At 29.1% G+C, this 22,765-nt stretch overlaps 2 protein-coding genes across 2 annotated transcripts; one reads left to right on the plus strand and one right to left on the minus strand.

The window, feature by feature from the left end:
• The first annotated feature begins 13 nt into the window (after positions 1-13).
• On the plus strand, positions 14-7,134 carry LOC111614955. Its single transcript, XM_023356331.1, has 2 exons — positions 14-150; positions 6,784-7,134. Exons 1-2 carry the CDS (start codon positions 86-88, stop codon positions 7,115-7,117), a joined length of 399 nt encoding a protein of 132 aa, XP_023212099.1. The 5' UTR covers positions 14-85; the 3' UTR covers positions 7,118-7,134.
• On the minus strand, positions 7,126-22,038 carry LOC111614954 (histone H3.3). Its single transcript, XM_023356330.1, has 3 exons — positions 21,885-22,038; positions 13,473-13,765; positions 7,126-7,948 (listed from the first exon to the last, which is right to left on the minus strand). Exons 2-3 carry the CDS (start codon positions 13,752-13,754, stop codon positions 7,820-7,822), a joined length of 411 nt encoding a protein of 136 aa, XP_023212098.1. The 5' UTR covers positions 13,755-13,765; positions 21,885-22,038; the 3' UTR covers positions 7,126-7,819.
• Between the last annotated feature and the right edge of the window lie 727 nt (positions 22,039-22,765).

Consider the following 22,765-nt stretch of genomic DNA (forward strand, 5'->3'; position numbering starts at 1 on the left):
ATATTTTAACAAGTAATTGTATGTTACGATATTCTCAAAACTTATATTAAATCGAAAATATTTGGCGGGAAAATTCGGCATCAAAATGGCGGCCCTCTTGAAAATTTGCCATAATTGTTTCAGAATTTCGACAAATCTTTATTTTTTAAGGTGAGATATCTTAAAGATAAATTTTTTTTTGGTNTATTCTCTCCTATCTTACAAGAATATACAGTAATAAAATATTTATATTGAAAGTAAATTGAATAATAAGCATTATTAATTGAAATAATAGAGTTAAATTGTCATATTTAACATATTGATAACTAACAGAACAAAATCTTTTAGTTCTCTAGAGGTGAATATTCCATAATGATTTATTTTTGATAAAGTGATTTTAAAAATAGGAACTGTTCTACTCTCAGCACCGGGGTGAAATCAACGTTACGCTATCCGGAACCTGTGACCAGTGCTCGGCGCGTATATGTTGTATATCGCTGTTGACTTTCAGTCGACCCGAAGAAGAGCGAAGGGATCGCTCGAAAATGTTTGTCGACAGTGATATACAACATATACGCATCGAGCACCGGTCACAGGTTCTGAATAGTGTAATGTTAAAGTGATTTTAATACCAAGATAAATACTTGGTTCTTAGTTCAACAATTTGTTTAAAATTTTATAAGATTTAAATATGTTTTATGTGCAGCTGATTATGATTTTTTGTGTATTAAAAATATTATTATTGATACTCTATAACTAATTAAATAATAGAAGTTAATGTAAGAATCAGTAGTAATTCTTTAATGTCAGACAAAAGCATATTCATTAGTTCTTGGTTGCTTGCTGTTTTCTTTACTATATGTATTTTCTTAGCATAAGGTTGCCATTGTTGGAAACAGATGTTAGTAGTAAACCAAAGTACTTGCACAATACCTAATTTTGTTAAATATTTAATCAAAGATTTAAACTTTAATGGCCCAACAAAAATTAATTATAAAAATTTCATAGTAAATTTAGAGGACATACTAACTAAAATAGAAACTAATGTCAGGGCCAATTTTAAACACATTTTAGATCATTATAAACATACTAGTAATCATAAAAATCAAACAAATTAAATTTTATAACAAACTCATACAAGTTAAAAAATTTTTAACTGATAACAATTTAGCTATAGTCCCTGCCGATAAATCCAAATAAATAGTTATAATGGAAAAAGAAAAATATGATAAAGTTAAACTTAATTTAGTCCCTTCCTCTCAATATCACACTTTAACCGAAGACCCTACTTTAAGCATACATGAAAGTTTAATAAAAATGATTAAAAAAACTTAAAGAATCTAATTATATTAATGCAAACGATGTTAAACCCCTTCATTCCCATTGACGAGATAACTCGATATCTTATTAATAATAATCTTGATTACAACTGGAGAAATACCCAGACTCAACATCAGAGTAAAAACCCATAAATTAAATGAATCTTGCTGCCCACTGGTTGACATTAAATTTTATGTTCTTTACAACTTAGAGAAATTCCTTAAAAATAAACTAAATATATTTGATAATCCAATTAATAGCATTAAAAATTCTGGCCAGTTCATAAAAAAACCTCCAAAATCTCAACATAAATAAAGATATGAGAATGTTGAGCCTGGATATAAAAAACATGTACCCTTTCATCCAAAAAAGGTTTTTAATAAATACATTAAATAGTTTAAACTGTGACAAATGGATAACCCAACTTGTCGAATTTGTTTTAGTTAATAATTATTTTATTTGTAATAAAGGTTTCTTTAGACAATTAGATGGTATCTTTATGTGGTCTTGCATCGGTCCAAAATTCACTGAACTGTGCATGATTAATATCGACAATATTATTCAAAAACTACAGGGTATAATGTTCTACAACCATTGCTGCTTTGTTGTGTATAACAAACAATTAACCAACCCTCAAATCATACTTCAGTACGTCAACAATATCCAGAATAATATATGCTTCAAAATAGAAAATGAAAATAACAGCAAACTTAATTTTTTAGACATCACTATACTAAGACATGATAATTTCATAACCTTTAAAAAATATACAAAACTCTGTGACGTCAGTAAAGTAATCAATTACTACTCCAGCACACCCATGTATATTAAAAAGAACATATTCAATATGTATGTCAACAAAATCAAAACATGTACAAGTGCTACTATAAACCAAAACATAGAAATAGATCAAATTTATCGTACCTTTCAATTAAATAACTACCCAAACAGAATTATCAATAAATGGCTACACAACCACTCGTCAGGTCAACCCAAACCAAAGATACAAATAATTTACAAAAACTTAGATTATACCCCTACTATTTTTGAGAACATCCAAAGAATACTAATACCATATAATATAATTTTAACACCCACACTAAACAATAAAATCAAAAATTTCTTAATAATAATAATGATGTTTTTTAAATAATCTTGTTTACAGCTTTACTTGTACATGTTATTCAAAGTACTATTACATAGGTGAAACTAGCAGAGCATTAAAAACCTGTATAAAAGAGCATATAAGAATGGTGAATTATGATTACACCAACTCAGCAGTCGCCACTCATTGCAACCAAGCTGGCTGCGAGATCTCACTCAACAGTGTCAAGATTCTTAAAAACGAAAAAAATATTATTAAAAGAAAATATTTTGAACAGAAATTATCAAAACAAATGAAATACACAGAATGAATTTAAATACTGGTGCTGTCATCAGTGACATCTGGCAACCATTCCTAAGTAGCAAAGCCATTAATTAAGATGTACAGTACTACCTCCCTCCATCGTATTCCACTGTGTAGTTCAACACACCAAACATTCAGAGAATGATACAGGAAATACTACATCTTTTTAACCTCTCCTATCTGGTCTGTTTTTTGTACATTTCACTGGAATTATTTCACACCCTACAGGTATTTCCTTTTTATAAAATTTCGTCTCTTAATTGATTACTTAATTTTATATTTAAGTTACCCCTTTTTTATTCTAGCACATAATGAAATGCATATCCTTTTCTATCAGTAAACCGGCCTTTTTCCACTAAAAGTGTTCCTGTGTGATTTGTTCTCAACAGCAACCTTATGCTAAGAAAATACATATTCATTAGTATTTCCATTGTTCAGAAAGAATTGGTTATTGATTCATTAGTGATGTTTATAAGAAATAATAATTAGTTAAATGTTTCTTTTCAAAACTATATTCCAATTACATGATATGAAACTCTGGAAATAAAATGTTTTTTTTTTTTTTTAAACTGCAAGATGGAAAATACATTTTCATATCATCAACACATACATTTGTACCAACTTTAAGAAATGCATTAAGATTTCTTTTACATTGCTAATAATTTGGCTTTTAATCTTACTTCATTCATTTCTTTTAATAAAACAAAATATATATATATATATAAATTTATCAAATTTGCTTATTTACTTTTAATAAATTTTGTCATTAAATTTGAAAGTGAATTCTTTATCCAATAAACTTCTACATATTTGGTTATAATTCTATTGATTATATTACAGTTTATTAGCTGCTAAATTATACTATGGTAAAAATTCATTAATCCGATAATAATGAGAGGGTGTTGGATGAAACAATTCCATCATCTCTAGAATAACTTAGTTAGGAGGACCTCAAACTTCTGAGGAACTTAATTTGGTAAACTATACATAGTCTACATTGTATTCTTCTAAATAAAACTTGCTTTGTTAGAACTAGTGCACACATACATGCATGATGTATTTTCTTTCCCATAGGCCATTGCAGGGATGAAGTGCATCTAAAAACAAGTTTTCACATTTAGGCACATATAGCTTTTGTGAATCGTATGTATACGTGTCCGATACTTTACTCTTACCAATCTTTCGGGAATTGAAAATAGAATGAATCGAAGGTTTTGCTTTATACGCTTTACAATCATGCAATGTATCATCTGATTGATTAAAGAGCTTGTGTAAACAAATCCAAAGCATATGGCTGCTGAACATTTTTTGCCAGAATATGCTGTGTCTGCAATGTTCAGATCACATAACTTATCAAATTTGCAAAAATAAAGTCCACTCTGGTCTTGTAGGCACCAGATTAAACTTATACTGTAGGCTACTAAAAGAGTGTTTTTTAATGATCTATTGTTTGAGGAAAACTATAATAGATTTTACAGAGATGCTAATTCCTAACCAACAAAAGAGAACATTTATATAACTTTTAAAATTTGAACAATTTATATGTTTACTGAGAACATTAAATATGTTGCTTTTTATATTCTACATTTTAATTTTTCAGCAGGGAAAGCAAATCATCTTAATATAATTACAGTATTTGACATTTTAACAACTTTTTAAAATTAATTTATGTAATTTAGAATACAGTAATTATGCATTGGCATTTTTGTAGAAAAGAATTTGATAAAGTTTACTTAAAATATTTACTATAGAAAGAAAAGGTTATATCGGTTATGTTAAGTTACAAATTGGTTAGGTATGTAAGACATAGTCTTTTAGACAGGTTTATTATAAATTAGGCTATTTTCTCAATTTATTTTTTTGTTTTTTTATATAAATACATATTAATTAATGTTTCTCTTTCATTACTTACTGGTTTCTGGGTTTAAAGTTGATACTAACTTTTTAGGTTTGGTTTGTACAAATGAACAATCAACTGAAAGCTAAGGATACAAATTGAGTAATGCTTTAATTCTGTGTGTATTTCACACTATGTAACACATTGGTATCCAAAATACATTTTAATAACATTAAATTGCCTAACAGGAAGTAGAAACTTTTGGCATATAAAGATTCACAATGACAAAGGTAGTAACTATTTAATTAAAACAGACAAATGTTTTCAATTATCATATGGAAGGCAATATGTTCAAATCTCTGAAATTTTAGGTTTGATACTTTTTTTAAAGTTTATAATGGAATATGATGACCTCTTACAGATATACAAGACAAGGCATACTCATAATCAGGCCATTGATAATGGTTGGTTTTGAAATCAACTTTTTTTTAGTAACAGTAATTTTCAAATTGTAACCCTTCAGAGGAATAAACTATGCTAGACAGGATTTCACTCCACAATAAAGGGGATTGGGTGCATGCAACTACACCATTTGAATAGCCATTACCAATAACCTATAATCTTTTGCACTTGCTTCTAAATATTAGTTAAATAAGATAGTACCATGTTTTTGTCTAGCTTGTATTTAATGAGAAATAAATTTACATTGTTTAGAACTTAGGATAGGTTATCCTAACTTGATGATAATGCTTGGTATATCAGGGATGGCCAACAAGTCGATCGCAAAGCCAATTTTGGTTGATCGCTCGGACTTAATGTGTTACACTTGTAACCAAACACCACTGTAGTGATATTGGACCTCTGTGTCCTCCCTCGGATGTGGTTTTGTCAGTCCATATCCAATCCATTTGTGTACAGTTGTAAAAGGGAAATAAGAAATGTAGAGAAACGGTCATAAAACCAAAAAAAAAAGAAAGGCAGGAAGAGGGACAGAGAGAGTAGGTCGGGACACAGTAGAAAGAGGAAGGGTGAAGTGGTGGTCCCCAAAAGTGACAACATTGAGTTTCAATTTTTCTTCTGTTTAAAATGTACCTTTTCTTCATGTTTTAAATTAAATTGTGGCTTTTCTTAGTATGTATTTCACACCTCCCCTTGCCACTTAGACTATGCCTACAACAACAAGTCGATTGCAACACATTTTTAAGATAAAAAGTAGATCTTATGTACACAAAAGTTGGCCACCCCTGTGGTATCTGATTTAATTCTTCATAGGAAAAGAATTAGAATTCTACTGTATTCATTTTTAGTTAATTGAAGCAAGCATTACTGTGAATTTTAAGAAAATTTTATGCATTTGGTTCATGAATGCACAAATGTAGTTTCTTTTAACCTTCACTATGCCAATTTGGATGTTGCTGAGATGATATAGAACATTACAGCAAAGGAGAGAATAGAAAGGTCCTGTAGAGTTTTTGTTTTATATCATTAAAACTTTCTTTAAAATCATTTTGTAATACATGTTGTTAAATGATAAAAGGTAACTTCAATGAGATACAAACCATTCATACCCGTGATCAAAAGTATCAAGAATGGTTCAATAAAATGCAAGATTCTTAATGCAAGTTCATAGCTCAATTACACTCAACACTTTGAAAAATTGCCAGCATAAAAATTCTTTACACACAAAACAAGCATTTATTTGCAAATGAAAACAGACAACACACATTGCTGACAAGTCATATTAAATGTCAACAGTACACATGCAGTTTAAATGAACCATTTCCAGATACTTTTTGATCACGGTAGTAATAAAATTAACTATATTAATGCAATAATTTTAAGAATAAAAATTGTTGTATGATTTAAGCCTATTTTTATTCCTCAATAAATTTAAATGTGAATATAAAAGGTTTATATGACAATGTTCTTACTGAAATGTCCATGGCTGACTATTTTATCCATGTTACTGTTTTAAGAAAGTCAACTGTTCTGGGATTTAAAAATATTCAAAGTTTACCTACAAGTTTTGCTTTTAATAATAAATACTACTTTATTGATTTGATCTGTACATCACATAAGTGCTCAAAGAATACTTGCTATAAAGCCTCCTTTTATAAAAATTTAGTAATAAGTACTTTTGTTATGATTAAAATTAATTATACTTTTTGAGACGTTTATTATTATATAAATGACTTTCAAGTATTGTTTGATTGATTCAAATCAATTATATTTATTTCAGAAGGATATCATCTAAAATTTCAGATGATGATCAACCAATAAAATTTTCTTCTAGTAAAGCAGCAAACTGGAAAGCCAAAAATAGTTTGGAAGGTGTTCAAAGTGATACACCAAAAAGTCAAGGTTTTGTAATAGCCATTTGTTTGTCAACTTTCCTGATTTATTTCTGTGTTCTAAGAGAAGAAAATGATATTGATGAAATGTTGGGAAGTCAGAGTGCTTGGAAACAAGTTCCAGGTCTAGAAGAAGGACTAATTAAAGCAGCTATTCAAGAACACAAGAAATTAGGTAAAGATACTTCAGAACTAGAAAATGCACTTAAACACAATAAATAAAACTCAAATTTCTGGAATATAAAGCTTTATTATTGAACATAGTAACAAATAAAAGGAGTCATTTCAAAGTTGATAGTAGAGATCTGTAATTGCCTTATTGGCAAAAATCTGAATTTTATTTTACATAACCAACAGTTTTTGGTGATGTTATCACCAGCATGGCAGTGAAGTTTTATTCCTCTTTATCAACATTTCACTTTACAAAAAGAAAATATTCAAAATAACCTGGTTATTTTTAAACTACATACAATACTAGCTTTAGTTTCTAAATCATTATATATATATAATATATATACATATACATATAAATTTATATATATATACTGATTGTCCTTACCAATATAGGGCAATATCACTTATTACACTGAATAGGTAAGGAATACACAAAAATGATCAACAAGAAAAACATGTAACACGTCACACCACAATGAAATCATGTAAAAGTCATATGAACAAGAAAGGGAGTGGAAGAGTGTCACAAGCTACTAGACAAGAGAAGTGCAAAAAATCTTGATCCCAGTAATTATCTGTGTGAGCTGTAAATAAGTTATAAATCTGTGATATACAAAAGTTTTGAATTCTACAAAACTGATTCCAGTATATAAAACATTACTAAGATGCAGTTCTGATGATCATGTTGATTGTAAATTGGTGATGGAGGTGGTGAGTGCTCATACAGAAATATGCCGGGCAATATACACATTAAGCACGTTCTCCACGGATTCGTCTTGCCAACTGGATATCTTTGGGCATAATGGTAACACGTTTAGCATGAATAGCACATAAATTTGTATCTTCAAACAATCCTACAAGATAAGCCTCACTTGCTTCCTAAAAAAAGAAATTTAACAATTAATCATTGAAATAAATTAATTTTAGTTTATTATTGTTACTACTTTACTTATCTGTTTAATTTGCAGATAAGCTTTGTAATTGGATTTTTTTGAACAAGAGAACTAATTAATATATTCGTTTTATATCCTGCATGCTGCTACAAAATTATATTTATAGATTAATTAAATTTTAGTTAATATTGATAAAGAAGGAGAACCTTGAAATGATTTACCAGTTATTAGAACACAGATTTCAGATTCTGCATCTATAAACTAAATCAACAGAATTAATGCAATGATGATATCCTAATACATTTTTTTTTTCCATTTTTAAGCATATAATTTCCATTTAAAACTAATACAGTTAAAAAAGTGAGTTAGATAAAACATCCCTAATGACAATTATATGAAAAAAATAATGGTCTATTATAACAAATCCCATAACAAAAAATAAGAATTTATTATAATTGCAGAGAAGTTTATATATTAATAGGATTGATGCTATTAAATTTTTGTGGTTAAAGGTCAAAGAGCTGGGGAGATAGGAGGATCGGACTTAATGAAGATTTTAGTTGTCATTAACATTTACAAATTTTTATAAAACTCATTTCTACCCTCAAAATTAAGCTTTTTGCCATTTTATGATAATTAAAAATATAAGTTTCTTAAATAAAATATAACAAATGGCACCACATGCAATTTTAAATGTTGTTTCCAGGAAAGTTAAGCAATTTGTTGCTGGATTTTTTGAGCTTTGTTTTTGGATAAAAGTTGTGCCTTATGTATCAAATACATTATTTAAATATAATTAACAACTAATATGTAACATATGTAATATCATTAATTACCAATAGAACCTTTACTTAAAAGTTTTTCTTCTGAACTCTACAAATTTGATCAAGTTATTTTCTACAATAATATTTCACCAGCTGATTTATTTTTGAATTAGATCTTGTTATAAGCCACAGTGGCTCTCCTTTGGAATAATTTTTACACTACATGTTTTTAATTCAATTCCATGGCAGTACAACTGAACAGTTTTCATGTTTAACTAGATTATTTTAAAATTTTTCATTTCTAAATGGCAATAACTAGTAAATTATCAACTACTGATGTAGTTACTTATATATCCAGGGACTTTTTAGGAAAACCAAAGACTAACTATTCAAAATTCATTTTATTAAACAATGACGTAAGAAACAAAATCCAAAGCAGTGTAATCCAACCAAAAACAATTTTACACTAAAAGAAATTCCAGAGATAAGTCTGATATGGTATAAACAGCAATGGTCATACATTCAGTCCTGCACATTTTGCTCAAATAACACTGACCATTCTAATTTCCTCTTTAGCCTATTGTATTTGAATTTCATGGTTCACTTCACATACACCAGCCTCTGGGCAAAACTTCCTATTCATGTAAAAGACCCGGGGACCTATTCTGAGTAGTGCTGTTAAGCTAACAAATACAATAAAAACCAGTTTGTATCGGAATCACGTGATTCACGTTTAATCAACTGTGAAAATGCTATTCCAAGCCATATGTTTCGTTTTCGGTTCCAATAGCCACGTGCGATAACTAAGCTTTTGTTATTGATCACTCTCGAGCTGCCGTTAGGAACGTAACGAAAGTCTTTTGATGTAAGAATGATTTTACTTCACGAGCAATTGGAGAGAGTTAATAAACTATGTTGTATTGCTTAAAAATAATAACCTTAACTATTTATGAATATTGTATGAATAATGTAATTGCTTTCTTTTTAAAATTTAAATTAAGTAGCTATAGCATGAACATTACTTCTGAAATAGGTTTCATTCGCATATGTATAAATTAAAATGATAGTCATATATTTATATTCAAAGCTATTGGTTACTTTATGCCATCTTTCTGTGAGCCGACTCCATTGGAATTCAGACGGTCTGCTATTTCTTGCCACAATTTCTGGCGATCTTTTACGTAAAGGAAGCATCTAACTTCCCTGACATTAATTTAGGGTTTCTTCCATAAAATTAATGAGAATCTCAAACTGGTGACTTGTAGTTCGCTGGCTTCATTGTCCTTTCTTCGACATTTTTAAAACAAAACTATTTCACTAGCGCTGATACACAACAATGTTAAAACCACGTGCTTCACTTAGAAAATGGCAGGTTGCAGTCATGTGACAAAAATACAATGCTAACTAAACTGTGATTGGTTAAAGCGTAATAGCTATTGATAGCATGGAACCCAGATACATCTCGAGCAACTACCCATAGCAAAACACACTTAACATGGAGCACAGAATAGTGATTTGTCTAAGGTTCATTAACTGCCTTTCGCAAAGGGGACTTATCGAATGTCCCGTGTATCACTCTCGTTGAGTTATCGGAAGAGCTCAGAATAGGTCTCCTGATGAGAAGTAGATTGAATTAGTGGAGTAAGGCAATGGATCTGCAAGAGGACTTTTTATGGAAACTGGCCTCTATTTAGGTGTTAGACAAATGAAGAAAATCAAGAAAACTTAAAGCAGTCAGCCCACTAGTAAGGTGCAACTCACAACCAGTGTTTAATGGTTTAGCCATTTAGCCACTGGTGGGTTTGATTTGATAAGAACTATTGATAGATTGAACTATTTGCTATTGAAAACAACATCATAATTCCATCAAAGTTTATAAAATTGAACAATTTTGGAAATGGAAATTAATTTATGTCCTTCCCATTACTATCCTAAATACAGCTACAAAGTTTCATAAAAACCAGTTTAGTCACTCTCATATGATATATATAATGTTGAATCCATATCTATATTATAGAGTAGAATCTTTATAGTTCAAAACACTACCAGCCTCAAGCCAAAGTATATGTACTCAACCAGAATGCATAAGAATTACATATTTGGGTAACTAAAATCATGTGTGTGATGAAACACCATACACTGAAATTGTAAGCACACTGGCTTTCAATTTATTGTGTTGTCAAATGATAGGGTCACATATTTCAATGTATTGTAAGTGCAATACATTATTGTTATTGCTAAAGCAACATTTTAATACAATGGATGTATTGCTATATATTGTAATAGTTCAAGGATGACCCAATCCCAATCAACTCAAACTAGAGACTATATTGTAGAGAGATTTATTGGTACAAGTTTCTGAAAATGTACCATGATCCTACTGACAGATTATTTTATATAATGCATTTTGCCTTAATTTCAATAGAGAGCAATCTGAATCTTGTGATGTGTTGAAAAATATTTCAGACTTATGCTGTTTTACTATAATGATTGGATTTGTTGCCAATATTATCCCACCATGGTTACATCTGTAGCACTGAGGACTTCCAAAAACACAACTTTACAACTTTCTAAAATGTGAAACTTATTACTTTGATTCTCTGACTGGTCTGCCTATGATCACACACTCAAAAATTTCTGACCACATCACTGTAATATATTATATCATACATAGAAAAAGACCAATTATTGTTATGTTCTATGCATTCTAATTTGAAATTTCCTCTAGTCTTCAAAAGTTTGATCATGAAAGCAGTATCTTTGACTTAATCACTAACTTTAAAGATAAAAATAGTTAACATATAAAAATTACAGGAGTGTTTGTTTTAGAATTAATAAATTGTTATAAGACTTTGCTTATTTTTGTACAATAACTAAGTGAAATTATGATCTAAAACTTTGATCTTAAAATCTTAATCATTTACAATGATCATTACTAGATTTAGCACTATTCACGACATACTGCAGGTATAAATACATTACTATTTGTAATTATATAACTTCTGGATAAAAAGCAAGCAAGCTGATAAAATATTTAGGGATTATTAATTGCCTGGGCAAAACACAGGTTACTGGGGTATCATTTTCACTTTCTTGTCAGAATTTTTAAAAATAATTCCCACATTAGATTTTCATGATTTTGGCGTCAAAATGCTCAGTGTAATCTTGTCCTTTGTCAGAAATACTTTTTGTAAAATATAATCCACTCTGAGAAAAGATATATTCAAAAAACAAGTGTCAACTTTCTTCACTTTGGCGCTTAATAACAAAAAAGCATTTTGACATTTTTGGGTGCTGTTTTTTTGGAATATAAAGGCACACAGTTGCTTGATATTTTTCCAGTTTGATGAATTTCAGTTGAACTACAGAAAAGTTATACAAATTCTAAGAAAAAAGGAATGTCCCTCATTTCCACTAGATGGCACCATGTTACCTAGCTCTAATAATGGGAATACATAATTTAAATGTTTAATTGGGACAGTAGCAGAAAAGGAATTTAGCAATTTTTGATATATTTTAGGGATCTGAAAATATGTCAACTCTACATATTCAGTGATCTCCAAACTTTTTTGATCACATACCCCTAAGACAAAATAATTCTAAGCTATACCCTCTATAATATAATATTTTATAGGGGGTACAAAGTGAAACTTGACGTACCCCCATTAGTGCTGTGATCTCCATGTGACGTAACACTTTGTGTACCCCACATGGAGATCACAGCACTAATGTCATGTAGGCCTAATGGTTGGCAGAGACAAAGCAATTTTGTCTTTTTCTTGGGCGATTTGGTTTTTCTGTGGGGGTCAGCATAGACACCAGGATCATGTCTGAAGTGGACCTGAATACAAGCTACTGACCCTGCTCCAGATTAAACTGGCTCAACTCCTTCCTCTTGTCCCATTGGAAATTTTCAACTTTTATGTAACTATTTCAAATACATGTTTTTTAATCATGTCAAGCAACTCACTGATGTTGTTTTAGACGTAGTTCCCTCAGTGGAGACTGGACAAAATCTCAAATGTGGCTGCTTTTAACATGCGACTCCAATTTATCCAAGACTTTTCCCACTTAAATGCCAAATGATTTTATTTTATTATTCTTTTATTTCTTATTTTTTTGTTTACTTTAATTTCTTTATTACACTTCTCTTTTTTTTATCTGTTTTTTTCATCATATTTTTTTCTTTTCTCAACAATAAATCACTTATAATTGTTCATTTGTGACATATCAGTGCTCAAACTCCCCACCCAGTCTAACTACATTGATAAACATCATCTTCAGTTTCTTGATGTCACATATCTAGTAATTACTTAATACCAGTGAAAATTTTAATTATGCCAAAAAATATAAATTAAAATCCTGTATGAAGAATAGGAAATAAGAATTCAAGTGTTTGGATTTTAATTAGCACATATTTAAAAATTTAACAGGACTGCTCTCCATTTCATCTCCATTAAAAAAATATCCTAAATACTGATTAACAATGCTTATACATTGTTATAAGTGTTTTATTAGAAGTGCATTTCTTCTTATAGATCAGAAATGCAATTATTTTCATGCCAATTATTGTTAGTGATAACATCCTTGAATATTCATTGACAAGAATCAAGAAACAATGGATGATGTTTTACTCCCAATACTAAATTTTAATAATTCACTCAGTCACAAATAGGTAATTGAAATAAGAATTGAGAATAATTATATATATATACAATAATAATAATTTTAGTTAACAATACATACTTGAAGAGCTCCAATTGCAGCACTTTGAAATCTCAGGTCAGTTTTGAAATCCTGTGCAATCTCTCTTACCAATCGTTGAAAAGGTAATTTTCTTATTAGCAATTCTGTGGATTTTTGGTAACGACGAATTTCTCGAAGAGCCACAGTACCTGGTCGGTAACGATGTGGTTTTTTTACTCCACCTGTCGATGGTGCACTTTTTCTTGCAGCCTTTGTAGCAAGCTGCTTACGAGGAGCTTTACCACCAGTTGATTTTCGCGCAGTTTGTTTTGTACGAGCCATATCTTATTCTTCTGAAAATTAAGTATATTAAAGTTTCATTTGTTTAATGGTTTAAAGTTAACAAACACATTCCTTAGCCATAATCAAAATATTTAGCTATTTTTCAAATTTTCACATCTAAACAGGACAATTCAATATTATAACTATTAAACTTTTATCTCTTGATTTAAAAAAATTGCCATTGTGGAATAGTAAAACTATTATTATTCTAAATTATCCAACAGCATATAGTTCCATTTATATTAAAGAAAGTTTTTATTAAGGCAAATTTAATATTAGAACTATCACTATTTAAACTCCATTGAAAACATAACTATAATGATGACTTCACATATAAAATTTTTGGTTACCTCAATAAATGTACGTTTATCCTTGTGATGAAATAATTTAAATTTTGTAATATATTTTGTAATATAAAAATAATAATAATGATTATTTTTTTAGTTCTTTTTTGTTTTGCTGCATTAAAATCCCTGAAACAAAAAATATCAAATTTCCCTCTCTTTGAATTTAAAAGCCAAGAATGACTTTTCAAATTAAATGTAATTTTTTCTTTAACAATAGATTTTCACAATAAAGGATTGTGATTCATGTTCAGCACATCACAATGCAGATGATTTTAAATATTTTCAATTGTTTTACTTTCACAAAACACTAAAAAATACACAAAAATGTTGGCTATGTCATTTTCAAGTTCTTGTATTAGAAAAACTGCAAAATGTTGATTGTAAACATATCATGACTATTTACATTCTTAAATAACAAGTCAAACAAATCTAAATTGCACTGTCTCACAAAAACATATTATTTATTACAAAACACAAATTCATCTTTTAGATTATTTTCTCAGACCCATATCACATTAGTGTACCAAATAAATTTGTATAATCATTAAGCAATCAAAAATGGATAAGTTTATTACAGCACCATCTAATACTGGCTTTCTGTAATAAAGAAAAGTTTTAAATTTACTGAAAAGCTTCCAAAATTCAGTTGTGCAAAAACAATTTAATTTTGTTGAAAGTATTAAAATTCTTAAATATACATGTTACACCAAAAGATAAAAAAATGCTTAATTAATTAACAAAGAAAAAAAACAACCAGAAAACAGTATGGCTTTAAAGAAACACCCATAACAAAACCTTTTATGTCCCAGCTACTAATAAAGTCATAGCATGTTCTGGCATTTAACAAAATGCAATGCCATAATGAAAAATTCATGTTGAGACAGTTAAAAATATGACAACCCATTCCAGCATTACCAACAATGTCATCACAAACAACATACAGGCATTTTTATTAAAAATGCATAGAATGCATAACTTTCATTTTCCAAGATTAGTAATTGAAAATGGATGTGAACATGTACATTAGACAATGTTTTATGAAGTTAAAAAAAAAGGAAGTAAGGCAAATACAAACTTTCAAGACAAATCTAACTATATAAATATGAAAAAACTGAATTCTTTCTTTCTTTCTGTTACTGTATGCCAAACATGGCCACTAAGGGCACCCTCTAGCTATTATTTAAAGTAACAATAATAAATTCAGTATGTTATTATTATTTGTAATAGGAATTTATTATTTATACCATAGAATAACACTGCTGCTGCTAGAACACACACTAGGGAGTGTCCCGGGCTACTAGAATAGAAGGATTAGAAGTATGAAATAATCTAATAATCTTAATCTTTGTTTTCATTACTTTTTGTCTGAGCAATGCTGGGCTCATCTGCTAGTAGTTATATTTTAAAGCCAAATGATTACTAAATTGTATCAGACTATATTGCTTAGATCAATCATAAAGATCATACCCACCTCCAACATTGCTTAATTAATGTACAGTAGAGCCTCGATTATCCGACCCCCAATTAACCGACACCTCGGTTAACCGACCGTCCTAGTCGGCAAATTTCAAATGTCCGCTAGTGATGTGGCGCTACAATATTTGGCTATGTCTTGGCTACTTTAATATTATTTTTACATGTTTTAGCTGGCAACCCTCATTCGACCATGAAAGGGAGCTAGTATTTAAATGAGGCTTAATTTTCTAATTTTTAACGATACAATTGCGACGATTATTATTTTTAAAAATTTTTGTTAGGCTTAACATCGATGAAGTAGATTAATAGCGATATGCTAATATACTAATTACCTGGGATATAATAATATACTACACTAATAATGGATTTTTTCATACTTTTCGGTTATCCAACTTTTCAATTATCCGACCAACCCCAGTCCCCAATTGGGTTGGATAATCGAGGTTCTACTGTATATCCTAGCATAACCCCTTAATTATTATAAGAAATAATACACAGAACAGGGTACTGAACATTATGTACAAAGCAGTGATATAAATAGTACAGTTTGCTATGCAGCTGATTGGAAATAAAACCAAATCATCCTGTTATGCAAGGGTTGAGATCTTTGTTTACAAAAACTTTTATGTAATGCTTTCTCCCACCACCTTGTAATGCAATATAATTCTCTGCAAATCTACCCAAACCTATATTACATAACTTATGGAAGACCTATGTTTATAAAACAAAAAATAATTTAAAATTAATTTGTGTTGATTGGCTATGCATAGAACAGATACTTGGGACAAAAAATTATGGAATGTAAAAATTTTACTTTCTTAATTTTTAACACAAAGTTTAAAAAGAAAAATAGAACTATATTATAACAGAACTGAACTTACAACCATAGTTATCATCTAAATATATAAAATTACTTGTCCTGACTGACTGATTCATCATCGCCCAGAGCAAACTGCTGAACCTAGAGGTGAAATTTAGTACGGTTAGGGTACATCATGAAAACGCACACCAAGAAGGGATTTTTCAAAATTCCCCCGCAGGGGGAGAGGATTAAGGCTTAACCTGAAGAACAGCTTCTACTGTACTATTTTAGATGTGATTTTTTGTTTTCAACTATGTTTTAGTAGGGTACGCCATGAGAATGCACACTAAAAAGGAATTTTTGGAAATTCTCCCCCATGGGGGAGAGGGACAGGATTAAGGCTTAACCCAAAGAACAGCTTCTACTGTACTATTTTAGATGCAATTTTTTTTCAACTATGTTTAGTCTTCATTGAGTACTTAGGTGTATATTAAATTGATAACATTTCAAGACATTGTTATGAATATTTTCATATATTTTGATTTTTTAACCAAATGTTCGAATCATTTTAAATTCAAATTTGTTATTGCACATTGGTTCGATTATAGAACGATTGTAAACGTTCCAAAAAATTGATCAAATTGAAAACAGTTCGTTTGATTCTCAGCAATTCTCATCATTCTCAGTAGTAGGTGTTATATAACAATTTCTATGGTTGTTGAAATACTAAATATAAATGGGGTTTGCTTGCAAACCCCTGCGGGCAAAGTTGCAGGTAACAGCTAGTCTAGAATAAAAATCATTTTCATTTCAAACAATTACAAGCACAAAACTAATTAGGAAAATAATGAATATATAATGACTCTCAACACATGCAAGTTATGAACTTTCAACTGAAAATATGACATAAGTATGCTTCAAATGTTTGATTAAATCTTGAAGTGAGAGAGAAATAATAGTGGCATTTCTGGTTTGCTGGAGTGCAATGTTAAAACTAGCATGATTGGCAGAATATAGATCAAGTATCATAAATAAAACTGACTGACTGGCTGTTATGTGGCTGTGTGTGACATTTTTCAATGCTTATTCCTATTCTTATATACCGTAGAGCGTCGTTTATCCGAAAGAATTTCAGTCGGCAAATTTAAATTTTCGCTAGTGCTGTGGCGCTGCAATTTTTGGCTATATCTTGGGCTACTCCAATATTTTTTTTGTTGATGTGTTTTAGCTGGCAGCACTGACACTTTTGTGTGGTGTTTTTCTGAGGACTGTGTGTCATGCTGAATCAAACGTTTTTGATACTAGATTAACTTCTAACGTATTTTTTTTGTTTTTACATTTTTCAATATATTTATTTTGTTTTGTAAAAAATAAAGAAATAATTTTTAATGATACAATAGCCACGATTATTTTAAAAAGTTTACATTAGGCTTAACATAAATGAAAATTCAATGCAAAGCAACAGACAATGGAGAAAAATTTTAACTTGGAATAGGTTAATATATTTTTTCATACATAATCAGTTATCCGAAAAATAAGTTATCCGAACAACCCCAGTCCCCAATGGATTCGGATAAACGACGCTCTACTGTATATATAAATGCAACAGTTGGGCTTGTCTATGCCCCTGTTCTCTAGATTTCAACAACAAAGAAATGTTTCTTCAGTTTCCATGAAATTTAAATAATCAATCAAAAATTTTATTGCTTTCATAAAAACTGCAAAGAATCATTTCTTTATGTTGTTTTGTTGAAATCTAGAGAACAATGGTGTAGACAATGAGCCAAACTGTTGTTTCTCTTGCATTGTCAAAAGCATGGAATTGTCCCAAAGTGTACTTTACTAGATTGTATATAAATGCTTTTTCAGTATACAGAATTTCTGATCTTCAGTAATTATTAGCAAATAACTCATTCTTTGTCAATTTTAATTTTGACATTAACAATGTATGTGATAAAATATTATTTCATAAACATAACTATAATTTTACTTTGCTATCAAACTGAAGCAGCATACATCACATTAAACCTATCTACTAATTTAATGGAAAAATATACTTTATGTTGTTATATTTACAAAAATTAAGCACACATAAACAAATTACTAAGATAAGCTGAATTTTTAAAATACCAAGTGAATATAAAATTCTGTGCACATAAAGGTAGAACTTCTGTAAATAAGTATCATAAAACCTTCAACACTTTTTCTAGCAATTTCTTTAATAAAACTAACATTTTCTGGCTATATTTAATGGCCTTCCTCAGGTTCTACAATATGGAACGTCAGATATTCGAAAATTTGTTTTTCTTTTTTCAAAACAAATTTTCAAATATCTGATGTTTCCATATTGTAGAATCTGAGGAAGGTCATTAAATATAGCCAGAAAATGTTAGTTTTATTAAAGAAATTGCTAGAAAAAGTGTCAAAGGTTTTATATATAATACTTATGAATATAAAATTACTTTTCCCCTTACATTAGGGGTAGCAACCCTTGATATGTGCACCAAACATGACACACTAATAACTTTTTTCTACTCCTTATCCAGGGTGCATACCTAAAAAAAAAATCTTTTATATATATATTTTCCTATTCTGTGAAGAATTTTATCAGGTTTCTAAAGTGTATATATATAAAGTGGAACCTCTATATTCGTCATTAATCTGTTCCTAAGGGCCTAATGAATATGGAATATAATGAATATAAAAACAATTTTTCTCATAATAAATAACTGATATTCAATTAATCTGTTCCCATCCTGAAAAAAGGTACAAGAATAAAAATTATGCTGTTTGTAAAACTTTATCTTTATTGTACTAAATAAATACAGTATAGTGGTAGAAGGGGAAGAACAGTATTATTTTAATATAGTATTATTGTTTAGAAGACATAGCAATTAAAACATTAGGCAATTCCAATTATGATCATGGGGTCTGTTTTGCCGATGATTCAGTAGCATTCGATTTAATAAAGAACTTGTTCAGTGTTGTGTGTTTTTGTCTGCTTTTTAAAACTTTTCTGAAGTAGGCAATTACATTATCATTAAATGTATTTGTATTTTGGTTAACTATAGCAACAGTTATGGATTTCAGATTGAGGATATTCAGCCTAAAATGCACTCTAATCAACCAATGAAGCATATTAAACTTTTTTTTAATATACTGAATCTTTTTAGCAAGTTGCTTCATCAGAGACTTACTATGAGACAGGCCAGTTATAATCAGCCAATCTCAGAAAAATTTCAAGGAAAAAAAAAATAATAATGAACTTTTTTATTTATTCAAAAAGTAATTAAGTCTCCATATTTTAAGAAATTATATAAAAAATGTGATGATAATTTTTCAAAATCTTCTTTTAATTTAATGACACCTAACTTTTTATATAAATATAATCATATTTGATTACTATACATCTGATAAAAGTATAACATGTGAATGTACTACCTTTTTAATTTCTTGATAATTAAAATTGTTTAAAAAATAATGGAAAAGGCACCAATAGTTGACCATTTAGATATTTTAGACTTTTGATATTTTTTATTACAATGTATAGTAATGCAAAAACCAAAATTCATATACGAAAATAAAGTTTATTCTATACTTGTCATGGGAAAAAAGAAACTTTTTAAATTAGACCTTTCTTTACTTTAAGAAAAAAATAATCATGGGCTGTTCATCCAATAGTTGATCAACATGGTCACAGGATTTTTTATGGCATTCACAACTGAGTTTTCCTTTGTCAAGAGTTTCACAAATGTGGTAACCATGAAAGAATAAGCAGGCTCAATAATAGGCATTTTGTAGAAAATATGCACCTAAACACAACCCTCATTATCTTCTAAAGACCTGACAATTCCTCACATGGTCAACTACCAGATGGGGTATTGCACAATAAGTTTCCCCATCACCAAGTGAGGCAACCTGTTATTCTTATATATCATTGAGAATGGGGTCATCTTATGATACTGTGAAGATGGATCACCTAAACCTGCTTGAATGCATGGATTTTGGCTTACATGGTTGACTACAGGAAGAGATTGGCAATAGAAGCTCCCACCCTGAAATAAAATTATATCCAGAGAAAATATCAAATCATCACTGAGTTATCCATTCTTAATTACTATCAAATTCATTCTTCTAAAATTTCTTGTCCATTTTATCATCAGCATCATGGGAAATGAAATTATCACCCTCTAAGAAAGTTAAAATTTTCTTGTATTTACAAAATGAACTATAGTGTCAAAATATTAAATGAATTCCTCAATAAATTAATATAAATAAACTGTCTTAAAATCAATAAAAGGAAAATAAGCTCTAGAAAATTATTAAGTATATAAATCTTATTAAATGCTTAAAACTGTTCTTGAAAATAAAAGACAATTTCAGATAGTAAAAAATACTGTTAGGTAACTGTTCTGATAATATGAAATATTCAATGTTTAAAAATTAATTTTATAAATTTTTCATAACTATATTAAAAAAAGAAATAGGTAGTTTTTTAACATGCATGCTTAAATTAATTTTCTTGCCAAATAAAATCAATAAACTTAATTCAGTTATCAAGTTTTATATAAATATCTCTATCAATTCATATTCCATGAATACTATGAAATATAAATCACTATTTCAAAATACTGTACTCTCACAAGTTTAGAAACAAGTTTAAAAAAAATTAATCACAGGTAAAATTTGACATTTCAAAATAATTTATTTCGAAATATTTTGATAAATTCATTTTTATTAGAACAAAAAACACTACACCATAAATCAAAATATATAAACTTTTTGAAAGTTTTATTCGTTATTTTCTTTTGTCAGAACTCTGTAGAATAGTTCATTTTGTAAATATTAACAGATTCAGATGAGACTCTGTTGTTAATATCTTATTACTGTATATCTATATCCAAATTAAAAGAACGTTCATCAACGAACAAAGAAACCAATTTAAAAATTTTAATCAAGCAAATCAATAGAATCAATAAGAATTCGTATGAAAAAATAAAGATGAATTTCATTAAATGGTAAACATGTTTTGAAATCAGAATGGTTAAATACAAGCAACACGTGCCGTCTAAATTAAACACGTGTAGATCAAAACGAAAAGAACCATGCTCACAAGGCAATGACGCACGTGCAATCAGATGATAGAAAGGAAGTGTTGAATTGAAATGCTGCCAAACGAACAGCGGGAAAATGGAAGTCCATCGACACACATTAATAACACACCGTTACAAATCATATTTCTATACGCTTTTCTTTTTTAAAAAACATCAATTATTACCTCAATCTTAAAGTAAACGAAATTTAAATTTTTAAGTTTGTAAAAATTAAAAATAAAAAAAAATGGCCGTCATTACTAAGACTAACCAGAAAGACAATGACAACATTAATTTATCTTTATTTCAGCAATTATTCATTAAATTTCGTCTATTAATAAAACGAATAACGATTATGTTAAATATGAAGATAAACTTTAATTAATAAATTCATTCATACAATCGAACTTACCAGATCACAACAAACAGAAGCTAAAGAACTTTCCAAACAAACGTTGATTCTCTCACTTACGGATCATGTGACGTCAAAACAAGGCCAACGCGGATTGGCCCAGTTAAATTATAAACTTTATCCGATTGGATATTCTTATCTATAGTACCATTGGTTAAAGACGGACTTTTCCTAGATGGTGGTTGGCTAAAAAGCATTGCGTTCATTGGTTTAAATATTAGCAGTTCAATCCACTCTTTGGGAGTATAACGATGAAGTTTCGTTGTTCTTTCGTTGTTATTCTTGTTTTAAGTGTTAAGATATACTAGATAAAAAATTAAAATCTGATAACATACGAAGATGTCTTTTCATATTTCCAGTTTATTTATTTTCGCGTTTAGACGAATAATGTTGACATTTTTTCTTAAGAAAAATATTCTTTACAGTTATTTATTTAATGAAAAAAAATCGAACGGATAAATAAAATATATAAATATTTAAATTCTATTTAAAAAATATTAATCGGTATTTTAAAAATTGCAAATCTGATGATAGTCGATTAAAAGGAGAACAAAATCAAACGAGAAGGACATTTAATAAAAATATCGATAAGTTACTTTCATCGAAGATAATATAAATAAGTAAATTGATTGCTTTTGTAATATTAATACGTAATTCTGATTAAAATGAAATAAAATATTTAAAGCAACTAATTTAAACTGCAACAAAATAAATAAATAAATAAACAAAAATATATTGCTTTTTATATGGTTATTGTGAATTCTAAAATCTAAAGAAAATGTACGTGGGTTGTTCAAAAAGTTTCCGAACTTTTTGAATAGCGCGCCTCCAGTTGGTTATTATTTAATTCGCTTGGAGGCGTTATGTCCGCGGAAACCTCC

This window comes from Centruroides sculpturatus, unplaced genomic scaffold, assembly GCF_000671375.1.
Source record: "Centruroides sculpturatus isolate CEXI.00-Female unplaced genomic scaffold, Cexi_2.0 scaffold1640, whole genome shotgun sequence".
In the NCBI taxonomy this organism is placed as follows: Eukaryota; Metazoa; Arthropoda; class Arachnida; order Scorpiones; family Buthidae; genus Centruroides; species Centruroides sculpturatus.